General features: G+C 31.4%; 1 protein-coding gene across 1 annotated transcript; it reads right to left on the bottom strand.

Annotated features, from left to right (window-relative positions):
- Nucleotides 1–23,921: 23,921 nt before the first annotated feature.
- LOC132753051 (uncharacterized) lies at nucleotides 23,922–25,971 on the bottom strand. The gene has a single exon (XM_060743461.1). The coding sequence runs from the start codon at nucleotides 25,395–25,397 to the stop codon at nucleotides 24,192–24,194; it is 1,206 nt and encodes a 401-aa protein (XP_060599444.1). The 5' UTR covers nucleotides 25,398–25,971; the 3' UTR covers nucleotides 23,922–24,191.
- Nucleotides 25,972–26,407: the final 436 nt, after the last annotated feature.

Below are 26,407 nucleotides of genomic sequence, written 5' to 3'. Positions count from 1 at the left end.
TAATCGAACTTAGTTCTTTTGTTGTCTCGACATTTTCTGAGTATATATGTACAGCTAAATGTATATCTCTTTCTTTTATTATATGATATTATCATAATGAGAAAGCAAGCATTTAAATGTCAAAGAAACAAGACATATACGCTATATTGATATGTAACAACTTTTTTTATAATCTTCCATAACAGTATGTAAATTACAATAACTTAACTGATAACAACTTTTATCAAATATTTCATAAGATATAGCTTTTCACCCTTTGATATGTGCCATATCTGTCAATTGCAGAAACAGATTCGTGATATCATGTCGGATCAACGTCAGAATTGAATAAAATGGTATACATAACGGAATAAAAAGAGAAATCTTTGAATGATTTGTTAAAATATTGTATTTGGTTTCATACTTGTATTTATTTAATAAAATCGCATTCATTTGATGTTTTGTCTTGAATGATCATTGAAATGAATGGCTTTTTGTGTTTTATTGACACATATAATCTTGATGACTTACATAAATGGACGTTTTGAACATTGTAACAGTTTTCTACTTCTGCTTTTTATATTTTATCACGTTGAATTCGGTAAATAATACATTAAGCAACACACATAAATACAAACTAAAAGATAATGATTGGACAAATAACAGAATGAGCATTGAAACACGAGGCTGTCTGAGTTGTACAAGGGGTCGTTAACCCCCTGTATAAATCAGATTGCCAAGTGTTTTGATGTTCTTCCTATGTTATTCCATAAGCAAATGTAAAAAAAACACGTTCCCTGTTGTCTCGATATGAAAACAAAGAGACAGTAACTCATGTACGAACATATTTTTTCTATCATAATAGAAAAAGAAACAGGAAAAAATGAGCCAATCAGTTTGCTCTATTTTTATTCCCGCCAGACACTGCAGAAACTGAATGCGGGTAACTCATACCTGCATTCCAGTTAACGCACTGTTCCTATGTAGGTATAGAATTTAACTCTTACACATTTTAATAGAAAGGTCTCCAAACTATTATACAATAAAAAACAATAGCAAGTTAATAATAATCAAGAAAAACATTTATATTGGAATTATCACTACAAAAAATGTATTGAAATAAATATCTGAAGGTATATAACTTGTGTTCAGCCAACGAATATGAAGGACTGTTCACCAATAGAGACAAAATAAGAGCAATCCCCTCTATTTTGACAATATCACGTTACTTATAGGATAACAGACATTGTCAGTTCTATAATAGTATGTAATTACAGACGGCAACCTATTGTTTTCATTCAATTTAAAACAAGCCGCAACTATGTTTATTGCAGTTAGGAACTAATGGGTTAGAACAGAAAGATTGTTGATATTCAATTTCATATCTCTAAATATTTAAAGGAGAAATTGTCACGCAAAGACAATGGTTCAATGGCCTTTTTATTGATATGTCTAGCCGGCTGAAGAGATTTTGTATAGTTCCGAAGCAATTACATTACTCTCGAATCAAGCTTAATCTTTCAATGTAAAAAAACTAAACAAAAACATTTTAGTTAATAATGCGTAAGGTCTTGCTTACACATGTTTAAATATCTTGTATTGTACTCTAATATAATTATATGGTTGTCATGTCATTATTCTGTTACGAAGTCCACTCGTAATCAAGGGATAAGTTCCTGCTCATATCTTGTATGGTACTCTAATATAAGTATATGGTTGTTTTAAGAGTCATGTCATTATTCTGTTACGAAGTCCATTCGTAATTAAGGGATAAATTCCTGCTCATATTTGTTTCTGAAAATGGATGAAATTTAAATACAGAGACGCGCTCGCGCCATGTCAACTTCCAACACGAACGCGCATGCGTGATTGTATTAAATGCAAAGAAATAGAGTTATAGATTGAGGCCCACACCAATGCATTTACTTTATTTGTTGATGAATGGAGGACAAAAATCTTAAAATGATAATAGGTAAATGAATTAATAGATGGTTGATTGAATGAAAATGCACTGTACAGGAGAAAAAATGGAAAAAGTGTGGTCCTTCAGCAGCATTTATCAGAACAGAATTACATGAAAATTGCAGATGATGCAATTGGATTGAGTCTGTACACGAGAGATAATGAAAAAGTGCAACATCTCTCACTGGATGCACGGAATAAGAACATAGGACTTCTCAAAACATATATATAACAACAAGAACAAAATACAAGATATTTACATGTATATAAACTACGGGGTACAAAATAAGAAATACATTTAGAAGCAACCTGTAGCATTAACTCTGAGAATGCATTTCGCTAAATTTATTTAAAAGTGATAATTAATGAAGGGAACTCACTAATAATGCGTTACCGTTTACTTATTAACACACATATAAACGCATATTGCGCCTTCATCTACAAATAAATATTGTATCTTGTGAATACATGTGTTTTCTGTGACTTATCATTATGTTGTAACGACATAAAATCGTTTGTTATGACTTTTTTAGAATAAGTATTATTGCATACTTCTACCTGATAGATTTGTTATTGTTTACACCGGTTCTGGCTCACCAACTGTGGTTATGGTGACGTCATTCCTGCACGCTTTTTATGAATGAACTGCATACTTGTGATGACGCCATTTTTCCTTTCTGAATGTATCATTAATTGTAAACGCTACATCAAGACAAAAATACTCAAGGAAAGTGTGTTTAATTCTTATAAGTTAAATCTGTAGTATCTATAATTACGTTAAGTTAACTTTCTAAGAGATAATATTCAATAAACACATAGCAAAACAGGAAATGTAAAGTGACAGCCAACCATTATTAATTGTATAGCTTGTCTGTCTGATAGACATATCACATATTGAGTGCTTTTGCAAACAGAAAAAATAAAGGTTTAATATCCATTGCAATGGGTCATTCCTGCCTAATCAATAGTACACTTACAAAGTGGAAATTTTGTTTTAAACCTTAAAGCGTTGGGCCAATAGATATGAGCTTGTGTAATAAGCATGCGCTCAAAATATGATAAACAAGATCAACAATGAAAAGCATACAATTCTGTCTTAATAGCCGAACCAGACTCTAAACTGTTGGTAGCTAGTCTTTTGTCTTTTTATATTGAAGTTTCTTACGTGTTAAATTAACTGTTCCGAACTCAAAGCAGGGCAAATTCATTCAGTAAGCTAAGGGTTCACAAAATTTAACATTAAAATATATTATCACATTCCGTACAAGCTTACCTAGAGAAAAAGGAAATGGGAATATGACTAATATACTGAGTGCTGTACTTTATAGCCCTTTGAAATTAGATATTTCAGAGCATTTAGAGTCGAGGATTAAATAATGCCTAGGTCTGCGCTGGGGTGTGGGCGTGAGTTGCGTTATAAATGTAAGTTACCGGTCTTGGTGTAACTTGATTAAGCATCAAATGTATCTACTCTAAAATCACAGGCGACGTGTAAAACTGACGATCATCGGCGATTGTCTGCGACCAAACCCTATTTTCGCAGATAAATTTACTTCCGCGATTATCGTACAACAAGTCATTGACAATCGCACGACAGTTCATCAAAAAACGTACGATTGTCTGGGATTAATTACGACTACCCGTGACCTGTCATGCGATCACCTACAACTTGTCGTACGACCATCAACGATTACAAAATACTACACAAGACTATTAGTGACTAGTTGCAATTTGTGAAGACTGTCGTGAAAGTGTTGCACGACAGTTTTGCAATTAACAAAAACCCGAATAGACTTATGGATTGGAGGTATAAATAAGGATTTTACAGAGAAAACATTAGCGAGAGAGTAAACAACACAGAATGGCTATGGACGACGCACCAAAGAGCCATTCGCCATCCGTAAAATGACACATGAATAACGAATTTTTAACTATAGGTAACTAAGCCCAAGTCACATTGGAGCTTACGACCAGCGAAGACCAGTTCACGATCACCAGTGACCTCTGGTCGCGGATAATCTTTAAAACGTCTTATGACGGTCATCGGTGATCTTTGACCAATTTCAGTCGTAGAGAGGTTTGTGAGCTTGCACAAAAACCTTCCTGCGATCAAACAGGTCGCTGGTGATCTTATAAGGTCTTAGGCTGTCGCATGATCGTCATTCGGAAGTATGACAGTCTTGCGACAGTCTTTACAAATTGCCACTAGTCACTGATAATCTTGATTAACCTTGAGTTATCGTGCGATAGTCGAAGAACAAGTTGTAGGTTATCGCATGACAGGTCACGAGTAGTCGTAAGTAATCCCACACAATCTTGAGACCATCGTACGTTTGCTTATGACCTGTCGTGCGATTGTGAATGACGACTAGTCTTACGATAGTCGCAGAAGTAAATGTATCTGTGCAAAAGGGTTTTGGTCGCAGACAATCGCTGATGATCGTAAGTTTTACAAGTCGCCGGTGGTCGCAAGTAATCGTAAGCTCTAGTGTGACTGGGGTAGCGGAATACAGTCACATTAGAGCTTACGACCAATAAAGACCAGTTGACGATCACCAGTGATCTCTGGTCGCAAACAATCATTCAAACGTCTTACGACGGTCATCGGTGATCTTCGACAGTCGCAGGCTATCTTATTTAGGTCCCACGGCCAATTTCAGTCGCAGAGAGGTTTTTGCGATCAAACAGGTCGCTAGTGATATTATCAGGTCTTAGACTGTTGCACGATCGGCGTTCGAAAGTCTCTAATTATCTTCAACTGAATCGATAAAAAAATCACTGAAAACTAATCCTGGCTAAATTACATTACCAGGTTTTACTTTGAAAAGTAACAATTTTACAATTTTTGGCGTCCGGCGCATTTTATGGAATGAAATCAGATTTTGTGAAAGGGCGACAGCAACTTCTCGAGCCTTTTAGTCAGTCATGATAAAAGCCGATCATTCCGAGTGGTATGAGGGTGCTTGATTATTAATCAAAAATGAAATGTCCCGATATGTACAATGAATAGCGAGCTGGAGAATTTCGCAATGCAAACATTTTCAAATGAAATAAACTTTTCCGTCAATAATTAGCGCTCTTCGGCGTTTTTGTTATTCATCATTTTGTAGTACACAGTTGGTTATTATGGTATGTTTAGGAAATAGATATCAATTCTGAGTGCATTGTTGTAGAATAATGCACGGTTTGAGTTCAAATGCGTAGTGATATAATCACGAAGGCCGATAGGCCTGAGTGATTAATTACAAAGCATTTGAACGAAAAACGTACATTATTATACAATGATGCACGAAGAATTAATATCTATTTCCATTCTAACACGTCAAGAAAAAATATAATTATTATTATAAAGTTGGACTTTATGTTTGGAGGTTAAATTTGTTTTCGCCTCAGGGTTTCCAATAGAAACGTTCTTTAAAGGCCGTTCCAGTGGGTTGAAAAAAACTGTCGTTAAATCTACCGTGTGTAGAAACATTTTGAGAATAACGAATTTTGAAAACGTTGATAAAACTTTGTTTGTTTATTTTATTTCAGTCTATAATTTTCCAAGCGAAATACAAATTATTAAAAGTGAAATAAATGTAAAACTTAACTCGTCTGCGACGTTAAAATAGCGTACTTGATTTTGATTGTTTTGCACGTGCTGTTTGGCGCTACATTGTGACGTCACGTAAACAATACTTTAAACGTCTGTACAGCGTTAACGACTGAATTAAAGATATTGGTGTTCGGATTTATTTTCTTAGTTAGACCATTTTCTATCATTCTAGATAGTTTTCACAACAAAATTCGACAAAAAATTGTTTTTATTTATCAGATTTTTCAAACAAAATGGCGCCCTCAATGTGAAAATACACAGGGAGATAATAAGAACGGCGAGTGCATTGTTGCAGAATAATGCACGCTTCGGGCCTTCTTTGTTTATATAGAAAAATTTCCGATAGTGTTAGAATATTGTTTTACATGTATCCGAAAGCTGTAAATAGAATGATGAGTGGATGACCTAAACATTCCGAAAATCTATTTATAGAGGGTTGTACTCCTATCGGTAATCCCCGGTCTCTCCCGGTCTATTTTGACCAGGATTTACTAGTGATATCACACGTTTATTGTTCGATCTTGGAGTAGATGTTTGATATTGTTACAGAACAGAACAAATAGATAAATAAGTTTTGTTCCAAAATGAATGTTTGTCACTTAGTTTGGTTACAATAATTAATAAACACAATTTAACTCTCAAATTTATTGATTATTATTATACATAAACATACAATTCAAAAAAAAAAACCAACAACAACAATTAACAATTACATGGTTCATTTTATCCATATGAGATAAAAACAATAAATATGTACAATAATTGAGAAAAAGGTACATTTTTATGGTTTTAATATGACACTATCAACTTTCAAACATTTTATTTAATTTAATTTGTTATTCGTGTTTAGTAAAGATGCCGAGGAATTATTCAAAGTTACAAATTAGATTTTATGAATTATTCAATTAATTGATAATTTAAAAAATGATAAAGAAAAGTACAAATGTACATGTACATGGTTTAAGAATAAGCACTATTATATATTGAAAGATTAACCATAATTTACTGACTTTTTCCAGATAAGTTTTGACTTATAATCGTCGGTCAATATGAAAATTGAATTCTTAAAATTTATTTTACAATTTTAATAAAAATAAAAGAGTAGTATTAAAATAGCACATGAAACACAAAAAAAGAAAAGAAAACAATATTCATAAAATCTTTAAAAATTGTTATTAAAATAGATATTACAATTATTGTATAATAAACAATTATGCTCAACATGATCAACATGGTAATATAACCAGTGTTATATGAACAGATATCTTAAGAGGGGTTCTTCTCTAATAGCGATAACATAATAATTACACAAGTGTGGTGTTTATCATGCGTTACACATATGGATTATAAATGATTGTATACATGTATATCCGTTGCTATTAATAATCACGATCATAAAGAAATAACAAGTAATATTCTAAATCTCTAGCATGCCAATCAAAGTTCATAATGAACAATGTCTTTCGTCCGTTCATTCATAAGTGATAAAAACCAATTAACCATTGAAAAGATTATAAGAATATCTTGTCATCATATGTCTACTAGTTCATCTTCACCTGCTGCATTTCTTGCTTGGACGCCCTTTGATGCTTTGCATCAATGCTTTTCTTGTATAGATTTGCAATGAAATTAGGATTTTTCCGTTCCCGGTGTCAAGGTAAAAATCTACTGCTCATAGTTAAAAAAAAAGGTCTGACTTTGAAGCTTTTTTTAAATGTATGCATTGTTCAATTACAAAATAGAAACATTTAAAGAGATAAAATGTTATTTAATCGTATCATGTAAATAGTTATAATATTTCAGTGTTTTTTTTTTTTTTTTAATTTTTGATATTTTATTTGATGCATTTTCAAAATGGCGCCGTTTATTGGCAAATATTCGGAACATGCAATCTACGGTTTTCACTATTATTTTCTGAAATATGTATCTTTTTTATAATTTTAAAGATTTTTAAAGAACAATATGTTGTTAGAATTTTCAATTTTGCTCTTGTATTTAATTTTCACCCTTTTCTTAGTCACTTACATAATTTGCATATAGCAAACTATAACCAGTTATACCGAGACACGTTTATTTGTAGTGAGAAGGGTTTACATAGCGCGTTTCCAGACCATTCTATTTGAAAGATTAAACACAAGCAAAAAACCTAATGATTTCATGTGAAAATGTTTTTGGGCATGTGATATTTTAGATAAAGTTTAGTTTTCGCCTTTGTTATTCTCAGTGGATCTACAAATTGGTTACACGTATTTAGTAAGTCATTTGCGTTCTTTTAATTGTTGCAATATAACTAATTGTACCAATAAAGAAATTATTAGCCTTAATAATATCTTTACATTTATTTGTCATATTTTACATTTTTTCATGCTTCTATTTGACTAGAAAACTTTCTCATTACATAATTAGGTACGAACAATAACACGTAAATTTCAAGAACAAAGCCTTACAATGGTGTCTGATTTGTCAATATTCAGGCCGTCGAGAACAACAACCATTATAAACTGTGTCAATTTTAAGGAAATAATTAAATCATAGCATCCTGCCATGAAACTGTCCCCACTATTCTATAGTAATGCTTCAAATAGATTCTCTGCTGTTTTGCTTCCCATGTTCCAGGATTACCTCCCTGAACGCCGTGCACCTCTTGCATGACTCCTTCATGTCTCCAAGCGCCGGGAATCAGCTTGTGGTTACCTCCTTCTCGGTATATTATTGCGTTCTGAAGCGCAGGGTACCGTATTCTCATCAGATTGTGAAACATACGCAGACTAGTGACATTGACTGGACGGTTTTTGGTTCCTGCTTAAGTGCTGTCAGCAAACATTGAAACCGGTTCGCTAGGATGCAAAATGCATTTTCCACTAAGCGTCGAGCCCTGGACAATCTGTAATAAAATAATGTTTAAGAAACGATTGTATTTTTATATAAGAGACTATTTATCATTTAATGTGACAAGATCATTACAAATAAAGGAGACTGTTCAATACGTATACTTTGCTGCTAGAATCATTTTAACTAACTCATCCATTTATAAAAGTTGCTTTACAGGAAGAATAGACGTTTAGTTTTTTTTCTCTTGTTTTTATTCAAAATAAGCAAAAATACATATTATTGATATTGATATTTTTATCAGTTTGTAAGTTGTAAAAAATCCATTTGTGTGATTAACATGCAAAAGGAAAATCAATATTTTTTAATTGGTTATTTTTATTTTTGTTTAATGTGACACTCAAATTTAGTTTATGTATTACGACATCTGCCGAAATGTTCGTTAAGTCATCATGTTGCGGCGTGACAGAGTGGTTACCCTATAGGTCTAGGAATCTAAGGATAGCAGGCCGCGTGGGTTCAAGCCTCGACGTTTTTTTTTCCTTGAGCAAGAACATTTACACTTATTGCTAACTAGTTCAAATAGATCAAGACACTAATTGGTGGGAGTTTTTATAAGCTTATAGCATTCAACACAATAAATTTTAAATAATTTCTGTTCAAGCTTAATCAAATCTTGATTGCCATCTGTGCACATATAACTATTACAATTGTTACAAATAACCAAAACAAAAATGATCACTTAGGGCAATATGAAATATATCAATTGCATACCTGTACATGCATTTGAACTAAACGCATACAAAATAGCTAATATAGTGTCTGGAACACCTATATGGATAGTTGTTTCACAAAAACTCCTAAAATATAGTTGTGGTAAAGAATAAAGCATAGCCTTTTCCATTTCAAATGAAAACATGAAACGAATTTACCTTTACATGCACTTTGAAGTGTGTGTCAAGTTTCTAAAACCTAATTGACGTTGTTTTATATTTACAAATGCTAATATTCAAGACAGCACGTCCATGAATAATAGATAACTGCATTCCGTTAGGAAATGTAATTTTTATATATATTTTGTTCCTGTAAAATGCAATACAGTTATGTGCTAAAATGTATTTTCAACCAATGTATTATGATCCTAATTTTTATCATTACCCCGTAAGTGTAAGGAAAGCATTCTGACATCAAACGACACGCTTAAAGATTCTGAAACACAATATTTGTATGGTTTTATATCATAAATATAATGCTGAAATGAAGATTTATCAATATTATAACTTGCAAAAAGTACCATTTGTATTTATTGTTTTATATAAATATATGATGCTCAAATGAAGATTTATCAATATTGTAAGTTCCAAAAAGAAAATTTTGGACCTGTGACAGGCTAAAGGTGGCCTCTGGTCGATTTTAAGGTGACGTATTACCAACGCTGAAAAGCCTTTTACTCTATCTCATTGCATTGAGAATTTGAAGCACTTTGAAATCAGTTTTGATGGGAAAAGACAATGCAAAATTGTGATTTTTCGCAATTTTGAGACGTCCTACCGTTGCCATGGTAACAGAAAATTTGAAATTGAACATGGTTACAGAGGTTATGGTTCAGCCAAGTTTCATCAGTATTGAAGCATTTTTCATAGTTTTATAGCAGTTGGAACTTGTTACAGGAGGCTTTTCAATTAAAAAGACCATTTTTTTCCAACATATGCTCATGGGGTAAAAGGTTAAATACAACAGGAATATATGCCAGTCTTGTTATAAAATCAAACGCAAAAAAACCCTGAAGAAATAAATAAATGATGATGAAGATCGGTCATTTAAATGATCGAATTTATAAAAAGTTCACGATATTTTTCCACATCGCCTTTCATTAAAGAAAATGTAAACTTTATTACCATCTTTGATTATGAGAATGATAAAAGACCGAAAGATACACAAAGTAACAGATAGCCAGCTGATCTGTACTCTGCGCTTTGATTGATTTGATGCCTAAAATGTAAAGTATTTGATAGCCTAAGAGTCTTTTAGCATCCAATTGTCCTTAAAGTATTAAACAATCTATGCCAACAGAGACTATTTAACGTGACCAAATGACCGACATTTTAAAATTATAATAAACACAGTGTTTGTTATCAAAATTTGTAGCACAATCATTTTACAAACTTTACGGGTAGCCCTTGTAAACCAGACACAAAACGAGACAAATAGAATTTATAATTTTACAGAACGCTACCAGCGGCAGAGGAGAGACAGCAGCGGGCTCTGAATGATCACTTTAGCCATGTCTGGAAAACGTACTAACAGACTTCTTACAAGTCTAATTCTAACCATTTTATTTCACTTTGTTCATGGCTTTGTTGCACGTACTGGATATTTTCGCGTTTTGAATCGGAACAAAAATCTTAGAAAATGTAACGGAAAGGTGATGATCGAGGTAATGTCTGCATTGATTATTTCTTTTATCAACAATTTTAAAGCGAGCTGAACACATTATTTAATACTAAAAGATCCTGTAACTCATTTTTATGGTTTTATATCATAAATATAATGACGATTTATCACAATTGTAAGTTACAAAAAGCATTGCATGTAACGATATTACGAATTTACATTTCATTTTAATAAAGGGAGGTCATTTGAAATTTATTTTCAATAAAGTCTTAGTAAATTTTTTTCCAATAAGAAATGAATGCATATATTTTCATAATTACATTTAATATTACAACATATTTGAAGTTCATATTTTACATATTCTTCGATGCTTGAAAATTGTTTCAGAAGCATAATTATGTGCATGTATAAAATTTCACTTAAGCGAAACCTAACTACCTTAACAGTATACGGGATCTTTAAGAGCTGTGTTCGTAGTTTGAAATATGTTTCCTATGCACATTATAAAGACTTCTTACTTATAAATTGCCATTGCAATAAAAAATCTTAAAGGGTATAAATATATATCTTATACAATATTTTATAAAAGATATCAACAGTAAACTTAAAATTTATCGGTTCCATTATTATATGGCTGAAAGTTGCCTGTTATTTTATACACATAAAAAATGTACGTAAACAGAATAAAATGTGCCAAAACAAAATAATATTTCGCTATTTTAAGTAGAGTTTTATCCGTTAAGTATTGACTTTGTGCAAGCGCCACTCGTTTTAATGCAATTTATTGTGATTTTAATTTAATCCAAACATTTTGGAAGTATTTTTTTTTTAAATCTAAACACTAATTTTTGCATAAGATATATAGCTTTATACACTTCAAGTCTATTGGTCATAAACGTATAGTGTTTTGATTCCGACATCCTAAGTAATATCCATCGATCATTTTATGTATTTTTCTTTTTCGGAGTTTTTTATGTACAAACTTTGAATCTAAACACTGCATATGATAACAATATTGTAATTTTTTTTGAGTAATTCTGTGCAAATGTTGTTTTCTTACTTTTCCTCTATACAATAAACATGTCAATTGTTGTTCATCTGAAAAGTGTTTAAAAACAATGGTTCATCTTGTATATTCTTTATTATTTCACTTTCTTTCTTTCTTTCTTTCTTTCTTTCTTTCTTTCTTTCTTTCTTTCTTTCTTTCTTTCTTTCTTCCTTCCTTCCTTCCTTCATTCATTCATTCATTCTTTCACTTACATTGTTGGCGACGCCGGTGAGCGGCGTCGTCTCTTATGGAATGCTTTTTATTTTGGCATATGGAAGGAGCTGTTATTATTAATATTTGATGTCATGTTGTGTTAATTAGTTTTATTTTGATTCGTAAAAATCAAGTAAACAAATATGTTGTTATGTCTGTATTTAATAACTTCATGTTAAAAGCATTTGCATTGTGATATTATTTTCACGAAATTGCAGGCTCAGTTTAACAGCTTGTCCCTTAGCTTAGGATAGGAATTGAACTGTTGTAAACGATTATCCTATTGATTTTATCCATAGTACGATAATCTATTGCACAGAATAATTATTTTTACAAAGTGTACTAGATCCGGATGTTGAAAGCTATCCGATTTTCTGCAATTACTGCTGTCACATGACTATATAACTTTTTATGAATACTTACTACTATAAATTTACATGGCTTAATAAAACTGAGCCTGCAACATTTCATAATTTTGCTTTTTAGGGTGTTCTTTTGGGTTTCAGTTCTTCGCTTTTTTAAGGGGAAGTAACTCATGTTTAATAAATTATTTGTTCTTTTCTATCTAATTTAGGTATTTCTTACTATTTTTGTTGTATAAAATTTACCAGTTGTAAGGTCATCAAAAGCCTAGAGACTCCGAGGAGTGAATATTGAAAGATTGGACTTTTCTAGTTTGATCAGTTAGTACATACCTACAGGTATTCTGCTACAGGAATCTTCTAATCACTATGTGAAACTAATTATTATTTTCTATGTGTTTGTATATAAATTGTTAAAAAAAAATCTTTGGTAAAAAAGAAATGTAGAAAATTAAAGCTATGCATATAGGTGCTCATGTCAATATATTAAAACATAGAAAGGATAACATTCTGAAGTTATCAATTTTAAACACTTGATATATATGCAGTTTCTTACATAGTAAAGTCCAATAGACGGTTAAAAGGGGGACAGTATTTGTTACTGTAAGAGATATGCATTTTATGTTTAGACACTCACACAACTCAATCTTTGTTATATTATATAGACTACAGTTTGTATTTGAGATTTTTTTAACTTTTATACTATACATTATAGTTTTCTTTCTACAAGATTATAAATTCCATCCAAGTACCAATGTTAATAGGATGTTATATATACTTTAAATGGAAATTGGGAAATTATTTATGTAATGAGCATACATGTGTATCTTAGTATATGGATATAATATGTATTTCTGTAATTAAAGACTAACAGTTATGATCGATGATATTTACATTTAAATTTATAAATGATTATACATGTATTGATTAGTCTACAGGTTATAGGTGTTTATACCCAGTGTTAACTGGCTAAAAATAGTGTTTATAATAGAGATTATACATTACAGTTTTCTTTCTACTAGATTTTGAATTCTAACCATTAGTACCAATGTAAATGTTAATGTTAGGATTTCATATTTATTTAATAGAAACTTGGAATTATTAATGTTATGTGCATACATGTATATCTTAGTATATTGAGATGTTGAGACTTATACTATTTCTGTATTTAAATACTTATAGTTATGACATTATAATTAAAGGAATGAGACTTTAATTTATAGTTATAAATGATAATAGATGTATTGATTGAAAATATCCTTAAACTTGGATCAAGCAAAGTAATTAATAAAGTCTCAAAAAATCATATTCTGAATAGTAATTCTATTTTTTTATCAAACATGTGCATAGTTTGAAAAGGACAGCTTCTGTCACCTTCGCTTTAACTATTACTTAATTGACGCAATGAAATATTGACAGTTTTCAATTTAATTGCAACAGGAAATGTTCTCCACTAAAATAGTCTTACGTTTCTCACGTCTGTCATTTTTCACAACCCTCCCGTGAGAATCGTAAGATCTTACATTTTTCACGTGTCTGACGAATCTCACGCTACACCGGTCTCAACCTCCAGGTCTCCAGAGTCAACCCAACAACAGACTTTTCACAGAGTAGATTGTTACTTGCCCTTGAATAAATTTGTGCACTAAATTTTAAAGTGGGTGATTTGTGCCACATGAAAACCAACAAAGTTCAAAAAGTAAACCGGGCGCCAGATGAAAACATGAGAATACAATCTACGCCACAAAGTGGTTCGTTTGGTTGCCATTTCATGTTTTCCGCCCGGTGCCCCTGATGCAAAATACAAATCAGCCTTCATAAAATTTCTTATCATAGAAAAAAGGTTTGTTTTTTATCTGTACAAAAAAAAGATATTGTACATGTATTAGTACAGTTATGTTCACTTTCAAATTGACCTGTTATAAATAATGCCACAACCAATAACTGTCTGAGCCCTTTTTAGTAAAAATAATTATACAATATATAAATTGTTATTTCGATTAAGGGTATGAGTATGTAACGTTTTTTCTAATTTGTTTAATTAAGAATTAATCTACTTGTTGATTAAAAAATATAAAAGTATCTGTCACGGTTTATAATTGTTCACTATTCAGCGGTGAAAATGTGTCAGAGGCAAGGTAGCTCAATTGCTAAAGCCGCGGTACATTTTTCTTTGGGTCACAGGTTCGAGTTCTGGTCAAGCTGAACGTTTATCTCACCCCTTGACTGCATAAAGCCCTGAGTTTAATTCACTATGCTCTGTAAACATCAGAAATTTAAGGACACAAATCAATATAGTGGGAAATATGTTGTGGTTTATAACTGTTTCATTATTAAAGGGAAAATGTTTAAAGTTATGTTCACACTAAAGGTTACACAAGATGTGCACTACTAGTGTACTCCAAAGTGCACAAGTAGTGCACTACTAGTGCACTTCATAAGTACACTACTAGTGCACTTCATAAGTACACTTTGTAGTGCACCAGACCTATTATATGTATTAAACAGTTACCTTTTATTTCTGACTTTTACAAAAAGATAGATAAATATAGATATCTGTATAATAGTTTTTCATAATAAATTTGAAGTTGTGAATATTGGATTTTGTAAAATATGGCGTAAAATATTATATTAATTAGAACAATATTTTTTCAGTCATTAATTTTACTGATTTTAAAACTTAATTGTTAGAATAAGTTAATATAAATAGTTATAATTTTAATGTTGGTACGTGCATAAATAAACAAAATTAATTGATTCTATTTTATTATAATCTGGTAATGAAATATGAAACATTGAAATGCTAATAAAACAAAATTCGGTCAAAATGTTGTTGTTTTTTTTTTGTTCTTTTAGGGGGGGGTCAAATTATACCAATTGTTATTTTTGATCTTAACTTATGGTTATTTTAGTTAAAGGTTATGATTTTAAGCATTGATGACCTTAAATACATTAAAGATTTAATATGTTTATAATTGGCCAAATTTTTTTCAATTTTATCTCATTAATTTATAATCTCTCTTACTGTCTGAAACTGAGATTTACCTAAGATTAATATAAGTGATAGATATTATTCTAAAAATAAATATTTATATAATTATAATGATGGTATATCAAGTATTGATATGTACCTGTGGGACACTAGTATACTTTAACTGACATGGATATTAACAAAAAGATAAGAAAAGAAAAAAACAGATCTACATTAAAGTGATAGGAAATTGCAAAAAATGTATAATCATGTATTTAAATATTGTCTTTCAAATATATTATCTTCTAAATATGTTAAAACTGACAAGGTAAATTTGTCAAATCTATAATAGAAAAAACTAACATTTCCCAGTTCAGAAACTAAAAGATAATTTTAATGCAGAATTGCAAGAAATGTGGATAAATATTGCTACGAGGTCTTTCCAGAATAGTAAGCACTGATATTGATTTGAAACCGGATTTTATGAAAAGATTAGAAAATTTCACTTCAAAGACAATAATGACAATAATATCTAACATGCGTTTATGCCATATTATTATTATTGTTATTTTACATTTGATTATACAAAAATTATAGTCATTTATCTTAGATGTCTTACATGTATTTTGGAAAAAAACAGGATATTTTAAATAAATATTGCATGCATCTGCATTTTTGTTACTTATCCTGATGCCCTCTTATCAGCAGGAGACCAGTATAATGAAAACAGGCACTCTCAGAAAAATACCAATACACAGCATGACTTGAGACTGTCCTCTTGTATAAAAGCATTTCCTTTATACATTAAATTTTAATATAGAAATCTTAAATAAAGTTATCAATTATATATATTTCATGCACATGTGTATAAACTTATGATATGCTCCATGATTTCATGGAAAAGAATTAATTATTTATATCTTTAAAAAGTATGCAAGCATTTCATCGTTGAAAAACATAATATCACAGTGAATGGATTGTTTGAAAATTTTCAATGAATTATATTATCGTTTAATTTTGACAATGAGGACATTGCCTCTTAAGTTATATATTATTATGCCAGAGTGGCACGAATTGTTGGATAAATGATAAAATAGAAAAATTCCGCTTTTAGAGGCAATAATATCTAATATGCGTTTATGCCATTATGAAATTTTTTGTATATTTGATTAATACCAAAAAAAATGGTCATTTATCTATATGACTAACTAGCTGAGTGCCAACGCCTGAAAAATCCCAAGGCTTATGTCTAACAATGCATTTTTGGAAAAACTGGGAATTTCAATTGCCAATACTTTTATAATCCCAAAAGTTGACTGTTCTATGTTATTTTACGCCTGAGGCCCTCTTATCAGCAAAAAAGATGGTATAATGAAACATCCAATCGGAAAATACAATACACAGCATAACTTGAAAGATTTCCTGCTTCAATAAAAGATTCCCTTTATACATTTAATTTTTAATATTGAAATCATGAATAAAGTTATCAAATTTATTTATTTTGTGGATAATATTTTAATTATTTACATCTTTAAAACATATGCAAGCTACACAGTTGAATACTAAATTATCACAGTATATTAATTGTTTTAAAATCAATGTATTAATATTCTCTTTCAACATTGAACATGAGGAATTGTCTCTAAGTTATATATTATAGAAATAATATTTTAGCTTAAAAAGAAACCTTTCCATGATTTGTTTGAGCTTATGCACTAAATTAATTGGGCAAGAATTTATTACATTGATTTTCCGATTTGTACACCAGAAAAATTGAAATACATGGTCATTAAAAACATTTTTATGCAATTATCCATTACGGAGAACATTTAAATTTAGCCTTATTAATTCTATAATTTTGATTTTAAGGGAAATTATTTTACACTTACAGTTAAATACTGATTAATAAAAATATGATTACAATATTTTTTTTTTAATTTTGAGCTTTAACATGATATCACCTAAAATGTTAATATTTACTTATTTATATTCATGAATAGGCCATATATGTTTTTTTCTTCTTACAGCAGCTTAACAATAGATGCCCCCTGTCACTTGATATACAATTATCCAATAAACCACTTAGGTGTCCCTTCATTGGCCAGCCTGGTCATATGGTCTTGTGCACTAGAAGTGCACACGGTGTGAATTTCTAGTTCAGCTCTAGTGCACTAGAAGTGCACAAGGGTGGGAAGTTTAGTGTGAACTCAACTGTAGCCGGCCTGATAGCTCAGTTAGTCTTCTGACAGTCATGGGTTCGAGTTATGGTCAGGCAGTTTCAGTCAGGGTTTAAAGGTGTTTTTTCAACTGACACATGTTTGATTCATGAAACAGATTGTATTAAATTTGAAATGGACAAAGGCAGTATTGCATGATACTTTTAGATCTACAAAAGGCATTTGATACACGTTGGAAATTAGCACTTATACTGCAACATAAAGAGTTCTTCTTCTTCTTTTATGAACGTTCAAGCAATCTGCCAGAGTAATGACATTCTTACATAGTTTCAGGTCTTATCTCTGATAGACAGCAGCCTGGGTGGATGTGGCCGGTATTCCATTCCTACTACTACTCCGAGTACCTAATGGTGTTCCCCCTGAGGTTAATTTTAGGTCCTCTTTTATCTCTTAATATAATGTGGAATGAATATGGTCTGCAACCCTAAGCAATAAGCTTTTATTATATGCTGATGACTCAGGTACCCTTGTATCTGGTAAAATAAATCTGTAGAAATTTTCTCTTACGGCATCAGTCTTATAAGATTGGTTAATTGACTATAAATTGTCTTTGCATCTTGGCAAGACAGAGTCTATTGTTTTGGATTCAACTTTCAACTTAAACCAGGTCACATGTAATGGTACTGCTATAAAGTACAATCTTTTGTTAAGTATTTAGGTGCAACACTTGATCATTTTTTTTTTGCGTCGCCTTTGATGCTTTGCATCAATGCTTTTTTTGTTAATTATTTTAAATTATCCCCGAGAGCTCATACTCTACACAGAATATCTATTATGGAGCTAGTATTTATCTATTTTTTATTTATTGATTTCTTTTAATTAATTAATAATTAATTAGTTTAAACAATATTTATTTCCAGAATTTACAAAATAAACATAAATATACATTACAAACAGAATACATTGTATGATAAAATACATGAAAGACTGATGATATAAGTTAAAGATATACAATGCTAAAGAATTTTTAACTTAATTAAATTCGAAGAAGGATTTGAAAACAAAGTCTAAGACTTATGTAAATTCATTTCAAAAGTGGGTTGGAAAAGGATGACGGCTGACTGGTCAAAATCATAATGTAATGTTTTGAGATTTGAAAAGTGAAAAAAAGGGGTTCCAGTGTGGAACTGAGGTTTTGCATACCGATAAAAACAGTTAACTTAGTATAAATGTATAAAACCTGCTTATGAAGTCGTTTCTGTAACCATGCGCCAAGCCAACTAAGAATGTGAAACGTTTGGTGCGACAATGTATTTTTGGACGGCAACTACAAAGATATTTGTGTTATGTTCAAAGTTGAGATGTTTCAGAGCCATATAGTAAATTTTTGAAACAGTTAAAGGACACTGAAGGTTTGCAAAGAAAGTATTTCTTTTGAACTTGAAAGTTTGGACCAAGAAAGAAGAATAATGATTTACAGTTTTCAATGTTACGCACAGGAACAGTGTGAGTCGTTAACATGAGATTTGCGAAAGGGGGATTTAACGAACTAACAGCCTAGACGTAAACGAGTGTGAAAGTATTTGTGCTCTTTCTTATCACCAGTGAGATAATATATTGGGGGGCTTTTTTAAGTTGGCCATTTAATTTTGATTTAAAAGAATTTCTAAGGTTGAACTTGAAATTTAATTTCAATCCGGATAAATTGTTCCAGTCACGAATGACAGAGGGAAGAAAAGAATCTTGATATAGTTGAGTTCTAGAGTTTAACAATCGGTATGTTATTGAAGTTACGCTAATTGTTATCTATTTTGTGTTGTTCAGGGATTATGTTTGATAAGTAATTTGGTGTTATGTGGTTTTTCCATTTTGTAAAATGTTATTAGTTTATGTTTTTTTTCCTGCGAGTTGGGCTAAGGTTTTTTCCAACTTTGTTTCGTTATGAAGTTTTTCAATGCTTGCAAAAGTTTAGTCGCTCCCGTGATAATACGCGCTGCTTCTATTTGAACAGATTCGATTCTTTTGTTTTTCGTAATTATTACAGTTATCCCAGACAACGATCACTATTATTCTAAAAGTGGTCGTAATGAATATAACATAAAGTTTTGTAAGACAAGACTCTGTTTCAAGAATGAATTTGAATGCTCTTAATATTCCAATACGTTTTCCAAGCCCTGAAGATTAACAACTGACGAGATATGAGAGTGCCACCTTTTCCCATCGTTTGAAAAGTTTATGCCTAAAATGTTTATGTTTCAATCGAATTGTTGATTGTGAGTGTCGTTCATTTTTAAGTCAGTGTGAGGAGGGTTTTGTTTTTTTACGCGAGAATATCATGGAATTCTGTCTTATTGGGATTGAAATCGATTCTACGCAACGATTTTGCCCAATAATGTATATTTTGCAAAGTTCAAATTGTTAAGAATAGAAGGAGGCAGAACAATAAGATACAGGTAGTGTCGTCGGCAAAAAGTCTGATTTTGATTTTACTTTACTGACAAATATCATTTATATAAATGAGAAATAGTAGAGGTTCGCTAAGATTGAGCCTTGGTGGCACACCAGCTTTAATATATTACTCAGTTTGACATTGAATTTCTAATAACAACACAGTTTTGCTGACGATTTAACAAATATGAAGCGAACCATTGATGAAGTTGACCGGATATACCTATCGATAAAATTTACTTAGTAGGCCACGGTGCCAAACACGGTCAAACGCCTTTGAGATATCACAAAAGACCATTCTAATTTCTTTACATCATCAAGGGCTTTACAAATATCGTTATAAATGAATATCAATTGGTTGGAGGTGGAGTCACCTTTTATGAACCCAGATTGACATTCAGAAAGAATATTGTTTTGACGTCAAACAAAATTGTACATATGTTTATGGGATAACAACGTTTCCATGGAGTTTACCTAGGCAGCTTAAAAGTGATATAGGTCTATAATTCGCGGAGGAAGAAGGGTCAGACTTTTTATAGACTGGGGTTACATGTGCCTTTTTCCAGTCGGTCGGAAAATATAAAGATGAAAGAAGTTTGTTAAAAAAAGAAGAAAGTGGCGCAGCAAGTACATTCCTAGCTTCTTTTAAAAGACGGGGAATTATGAAATCAGGTCCAGACGATTTCGAGGGATTAATATTAGCAATTGAATCCTTTACGTCCTGTGGTGTGATGATAATATTAGTAAAGGATGTTGTTGGATGAGGGTTTAATGTTGGAGGATCCAATTAATTAATTAATTTATTTATCTATTTATTTATTTATTTGTATCTATTCATTAGTTCGTTCATTCATTCATTCATTCATTCATTCATTCATTCATTCATATATTCATTAATTCATTCATTAATTGATTCATTAATTGATTGATGAATTAATTAATTAATTAGTACATGTAATTTATTTATTCATTCATTCATATTGTCGATTATCATATTCTACACAGACTAGCTATTTTCATGATGGAATTCGTGTATCCGAGAAGACAGGCAAATGTGAGAGTGTACAGGATACTACAATCCAGAAAAGAGGATATGCTTATGCTAAAAAGGAAGTTATTCAACTGCAATATTCCGGACCAGAAAACGTAAGTAAATAATTATAATTGTTTCCTGTTTAGTTGGATTTCTAAAAATATATTATAATTATATAATGTATTTAATGTCTCCGAAAGTGAACGAAAAAAAAAAAGACTGTAAAATATTTAAGATACATAAGAGGAAATAATTTTATTTCATTTGTTGTGCTTATTGGGTCGTCAATGATTATTGAAATGTACTCAGTTAGTGATGTGTCAGCTTTAAGATTGAGTCATGTAACTAAGTTTTAAGTTGTGTTTTTAACATTAACTTCATTAGTGACTGTTATGCATAATAGTATATTGGTTTTGTAAATAACAGTGCTTTGTTTTATTTTATAATTATTATTTTTTTCAGAAGCTAGCAAAGAGGCAAGCCTGGCAATATCCCGGAGGGTCCAAAGTTGATGCATTTTTCTCTTATCCTGGAAATGGTGAAACTCGGTAAGTACAATGGAAAGAAGGAAAGAATTTTCACCTATCTGATTTAAATCAGCTATAAATAAGCTTTTTTATCTAACCGTGACCATATACAAATTCATTTCTGGTGACATTTCAAGCAGCCAATCATCTGTTAGCTTTCATAATTTTTAAAGCGATGTGGTTTCTAATTTTAACCCTAGGAAATCCTAACAGATACTCGTATTGTGGATATTGTATGACTGAAAGAAACCTAAATCATTCATTTGAGATGTGACAACTATTGCGAAATCATAACGCTCTAACCTGACCCACATGGGTCAAGTTAGGTAGCCACCATTTTTTTGGAGAAAAGTTTTGTTCTTGTGACTGCCTATTGTATTCATTATTTGAACATTTACAGATTAATGAATGGATAAAATCAAAACGAAGATATTTTGCCTGTATCTTCTTTTAACGAAACGAAAAAGTAAAGGCCAGTCAACCGCAACTAGCTTATAACTACAAATACTTTAAATATAAATATAAGGCTTTATACACTTTTAGTTTGGAACTACTAGCCTTGTGAACTCGTAAATGGCAGTAATATGTATATCTGGCTTTAGTTAGATGCTCCGCTTTTCGTTTAACAAATTTTGTTCTATACATTACTTTTATTTACAGTTATTTATTTTCTTTCAATCTATTATAATATTGTTACAGTGGAGAATTTCGATTCGATTTCTTCAATGCGAGTCACACTCTTAGCCTTGGGTAAATACTGCGTTTTATTTGAATATATAAGCCGCGTCATAACAATACCAACATAGTGCGTTTGCGACCAGCATGGATCCAGACCAGCCTGCGCATCCGCGAAGTCTGATCAGGATTTATGCTGTTCGCCTACCAACCCTTTTACAAGGTGAGAAACTGATAGCAAACAGCATGGATCCTGATCAGATTGCGCAGGCTTGTCTGTATTCATGCTGGTCGCAAACGTACTATGTTGGTTTTGTCGTGCCGCGGCTCATATAATTTTATGTATATCTGTATTTTTTAATATGAATTTTTTTAGATGATGTAATTATGTCTTATGAACTGTTTGCATAAACTGGTCATACTTCATGACCAATCAGGAAACCCCATATACGCTCTGTTTTTGCAATATTTACCCTGTTTCACTTTTATTAACTTTACATAAAGAAATATCGGACAGAGTATGATGTCTAGATGTTTATATTTAACATATAATTATATAACATAATCTGTTATATTATCCAGCTTCTTCCCGAATGGTCAGGAAAAAATGCATGTCGTCGAACGAATCGATAATATTGACAAACATGTATCGGGAAAGGAAGTTCCAACTGAACTACTAGGACATGACATTGTAAAAATTTCAGTCGTCCCTCAAAACAAATCAGTAGAGGTTAGTTCTGCTGCATTAAAACACATTATGCCTTCAAAACTATCTAGAAATTGCAAACATGAGTTTAACATCATTTAAATACGTGTAAAAGCTTAAAACCTGATAAAGTTATCATACCTGAAGAATGTAGAGCTAAATGTGGAAATAATTGTTATTTGTTTAACAAAATGTAAACGAAGCAGAATTGCACCTTCCATACAAACTACTTAATCACTATATATAAATTGCCAATGAGCAATAAAAAAAATGCTCAGGTATTAGCCAGGCCATTGAATTAAGATTTGAAAACTAGCAAAATACACAAAGAAACAATTACACTTTTTTACTTATCATGCTCGATGTTTTAATTTGCGTTCAGCTTCGGCCATGATACTAATGCATACCCATCTATGGAAAGCCTTGACTGTCTTATATGTCCATATAGCAATACATTGAGTCAACCTTTCCTTATACAATGTGCACTCATCAATATATTATGTGGATCCATCTTTATATGTTGTCAACTGAACAATATATGATGTCAACGTATTTTATATGATGTCAATCTATCATTATACCGTCTTTATATAGAGTCAACTTATTAAAATATGATATCAACACGTCCGTATCTATGTAAATCTTTCATTGTACGATGTGCATTAATGAATATATTATGTAAAACCATCTTTAGATAGAGTCAACTTAACATTATATGATGTCAACACGTCCTTGTATGATGCCGATCTTTCATAATACGATGTGTATTAGTGAATATATTATGTGAAACCATCTTTATATAGAGTCAACTTAACAATATATGATGTATATGTGTCCTTATATGATGTTAGTCTTTCATTATATGATGTGCAATTACGAATATATTATGTGGAACCATTCTTATATAGAGTCAAAACAACATTATAATATTTTTTAATTAAAGATATATATGTAGAAATAAAAAATCTTTAACTAATGAGGTCCCTTATGAATGAAATTTTGAAAGTGTTAATTTGCAGACTCAGTTTTATTGAGTTTTTTTTTGAGAATTTATGGAAATAACAACATCTCTATATTCTTGATTTTAAACATCTGAAAAATACAACCAGCTAAAACAATGGAGCCAGAAATTTATTTTCAATTGTATGTAAAATTATAAATACACTGATCAGAAGTACTTAAATACTCATACACATATGGATGAAAATTTAAAATTCCTGAAAGTCCTGAATTTCCTAATTTTGTTGATTGTGTTAGCTAAGAAATTTGTTATATATATATTTTGGTATTCATTAATAAGTACATCAAACCTTCAGCTGGATTTAACTCATGATAAATTTGCTTGCTGTCTGAGGTCTGTTTACGATAGTGATCCCTCTGACTTTGAGCTTTTTGTACATGACCAGCATAATCATTTAGTAAATCCTGTTTATCAGACTCAGTAAATTTTCCTGACTGACTTAGCTTATAACTAAATGTCTGGCACCTTTGGCATAAATCTGTGGCAGGCTTTGAAATTGTTATGTGGGGACAAAGGTCATCCCATATATTCATGAAAGTTTTATAGCAAACACTTCGATATCCACTTGCAGAGGCACTAGCATTATAAAGACTGTGAATATCAGCGACTTTTTTATCTGATGGCAAAAGTAATACAGTTTTTTGAGGTATATTTGGAAGACGGCCCGGTATTGGCAAAGCATTTTCTGTTGCATATTCTGTTATAAATTTTTTGATTTGATTCCTCTGATCAAATGACAAGCTATTTGGTGATGGTTTTGATTTGTTACCATGAATACGGGGAACAATTCCCTCTTCGTCAAGTGACTTAACAATTCGTCCCAAAGTATTTTTTGACACATTATGGGCAAAGCAAAATAACGCTCTGCAAACCTTTCCACCCATGAAGTAATATTCTTGATACGCCCTTTCTCGACATTTTGCTTTTTTACCACAAGCCCGTGTAAGCTCACTTTTACATCTATGAGAAAACAGCTGCGACTTTACTACAATATCTCTTTCATCACTAGTCATTTCACAGCATCTCTGACGATATTGAATGACCTCATTAAAGTCTACTTTTTGGGAGCATGGAGTACCATTATAAATTTCATAACAGCCACAGGATTCAGTCTGAAATTTAGCAACTTTTTCCTCCTCTACAATATCTATACAACGTTTTTCTAAAAATACAGTCCCTTCTATGTCATTGCTTTTTTCCATACAATCATCATTTATTTCATTATCATCATCATTATCATCATCATCATCACTATCATCACTAAAATCATGCTCGATAACTTCATCATCAACATTCATAAAACTAGCTTCAAAAGTTTCATCGTTGGTGGGATTAGGAAAATCTGGGTATAGATTACTGACAATATTAAGTTCATCAAAAAAATGTGCATCGTGTTGGTCACAAAAATCATAAGGAATAGTGCTAGACTGTGAAAGTATTTCTGGTTGACTCATTTTGCATTTTTTTACGAGAATTACACTTCTTTTGTTTGTGAATATAACTTGGCTGTCATTCTGTATGTTGCTATCAACAAACCGTTGTCCAGGAAGTTAATTTTGTTCCTACTTCCGGGTTAAATTATTTTCCGATAATTTACATATTTTTAGCAAAATTACTACAATAAAAAATACTCACCTAACCCGAATAATCCAGTAATATATAAGTTTTGTCAAAACAGACATTGTCACTGTGAAATATTCTTTACAACACCGAAAAACATCGAATCAATTTACTCATAATTTATCAACAATCAATGTCAGATGACGTAATCAGTGGTCCTCGTAAAAATCTTTCCTCGTGATTTTTAATTTACTGTCATAGGATGAACGGTAGCAAATTAGTGTTGCAATTGATTACTCTGTACGATACAGCCTCCCATTACCTGACAAGTCATTTATTATATATTTAAACGCTATTTTTACTGGCAGATTCGTGGAAATATAACGAGGAAAAAATGGCGTCAAATATCTCGCATTTTCTCGATAACGACGTCAACGTCAAGAAGCCCCATTTTTGCATTCCACTACACATATTATGTAAAATTGTCTTGATATAGAGTCAGTTTAACAATATATGATGCAATTTACTTTGAGTTTTCCCGCTGTTGCCACGAACGGTGCATAGTGAGATATAACCCGGTAAATTTAACCCCATCAGTAAAATGATAGACTCACACGATATAATGATGTTTGCACTTCAAATAAAGCAGCGGTCGTATTATAATATATGTTCATCGTATAATGAAAGATTGACATAATATATTGATAAGTTGACTATATACGAGGGGTGCGCAATAAGTTTTGTCCAGTAACGGATTGTTTTAAATTCCTGCACGAAATTCTCATGAAATTGTACTTATCATACGCTTCAATGCATTAGCTTTACATACATACCCGGTTTATCTTATTCCAATCTGTTTTAGTTGATATACATGCGATTTAAAACATTGCGGTCATACCCACTA

Source organism: Ruditapes philippinarum, unplaced genomic scaffold (assembly GCF_026571515.1).
Source record: "Ruditapes philippinarum isolate M1 unplaced genomic scaffold, ASM2657151v2 ctg7822_1_1_1_1, whole genome shotgun sequence".
NCBI lineage: Eukaryota > Metazoa > Mollusca > Bivalvia > Venerida > Veneridae > Ruditapes > Ruditapes philippinarum.
This window is presented reverse-complemented; position numbering and strand designations above follow the sequence as displayed.

Excerpts from the sequence above, each read along its gene's own strand:
- LOC132753051 (XM_060743461.1), bottom strand. The coding sequence starts at position 25,397 with ATGAGTCAACCAGAAATACTTTCACAGTCTAGCACTATTCCTTATGAT.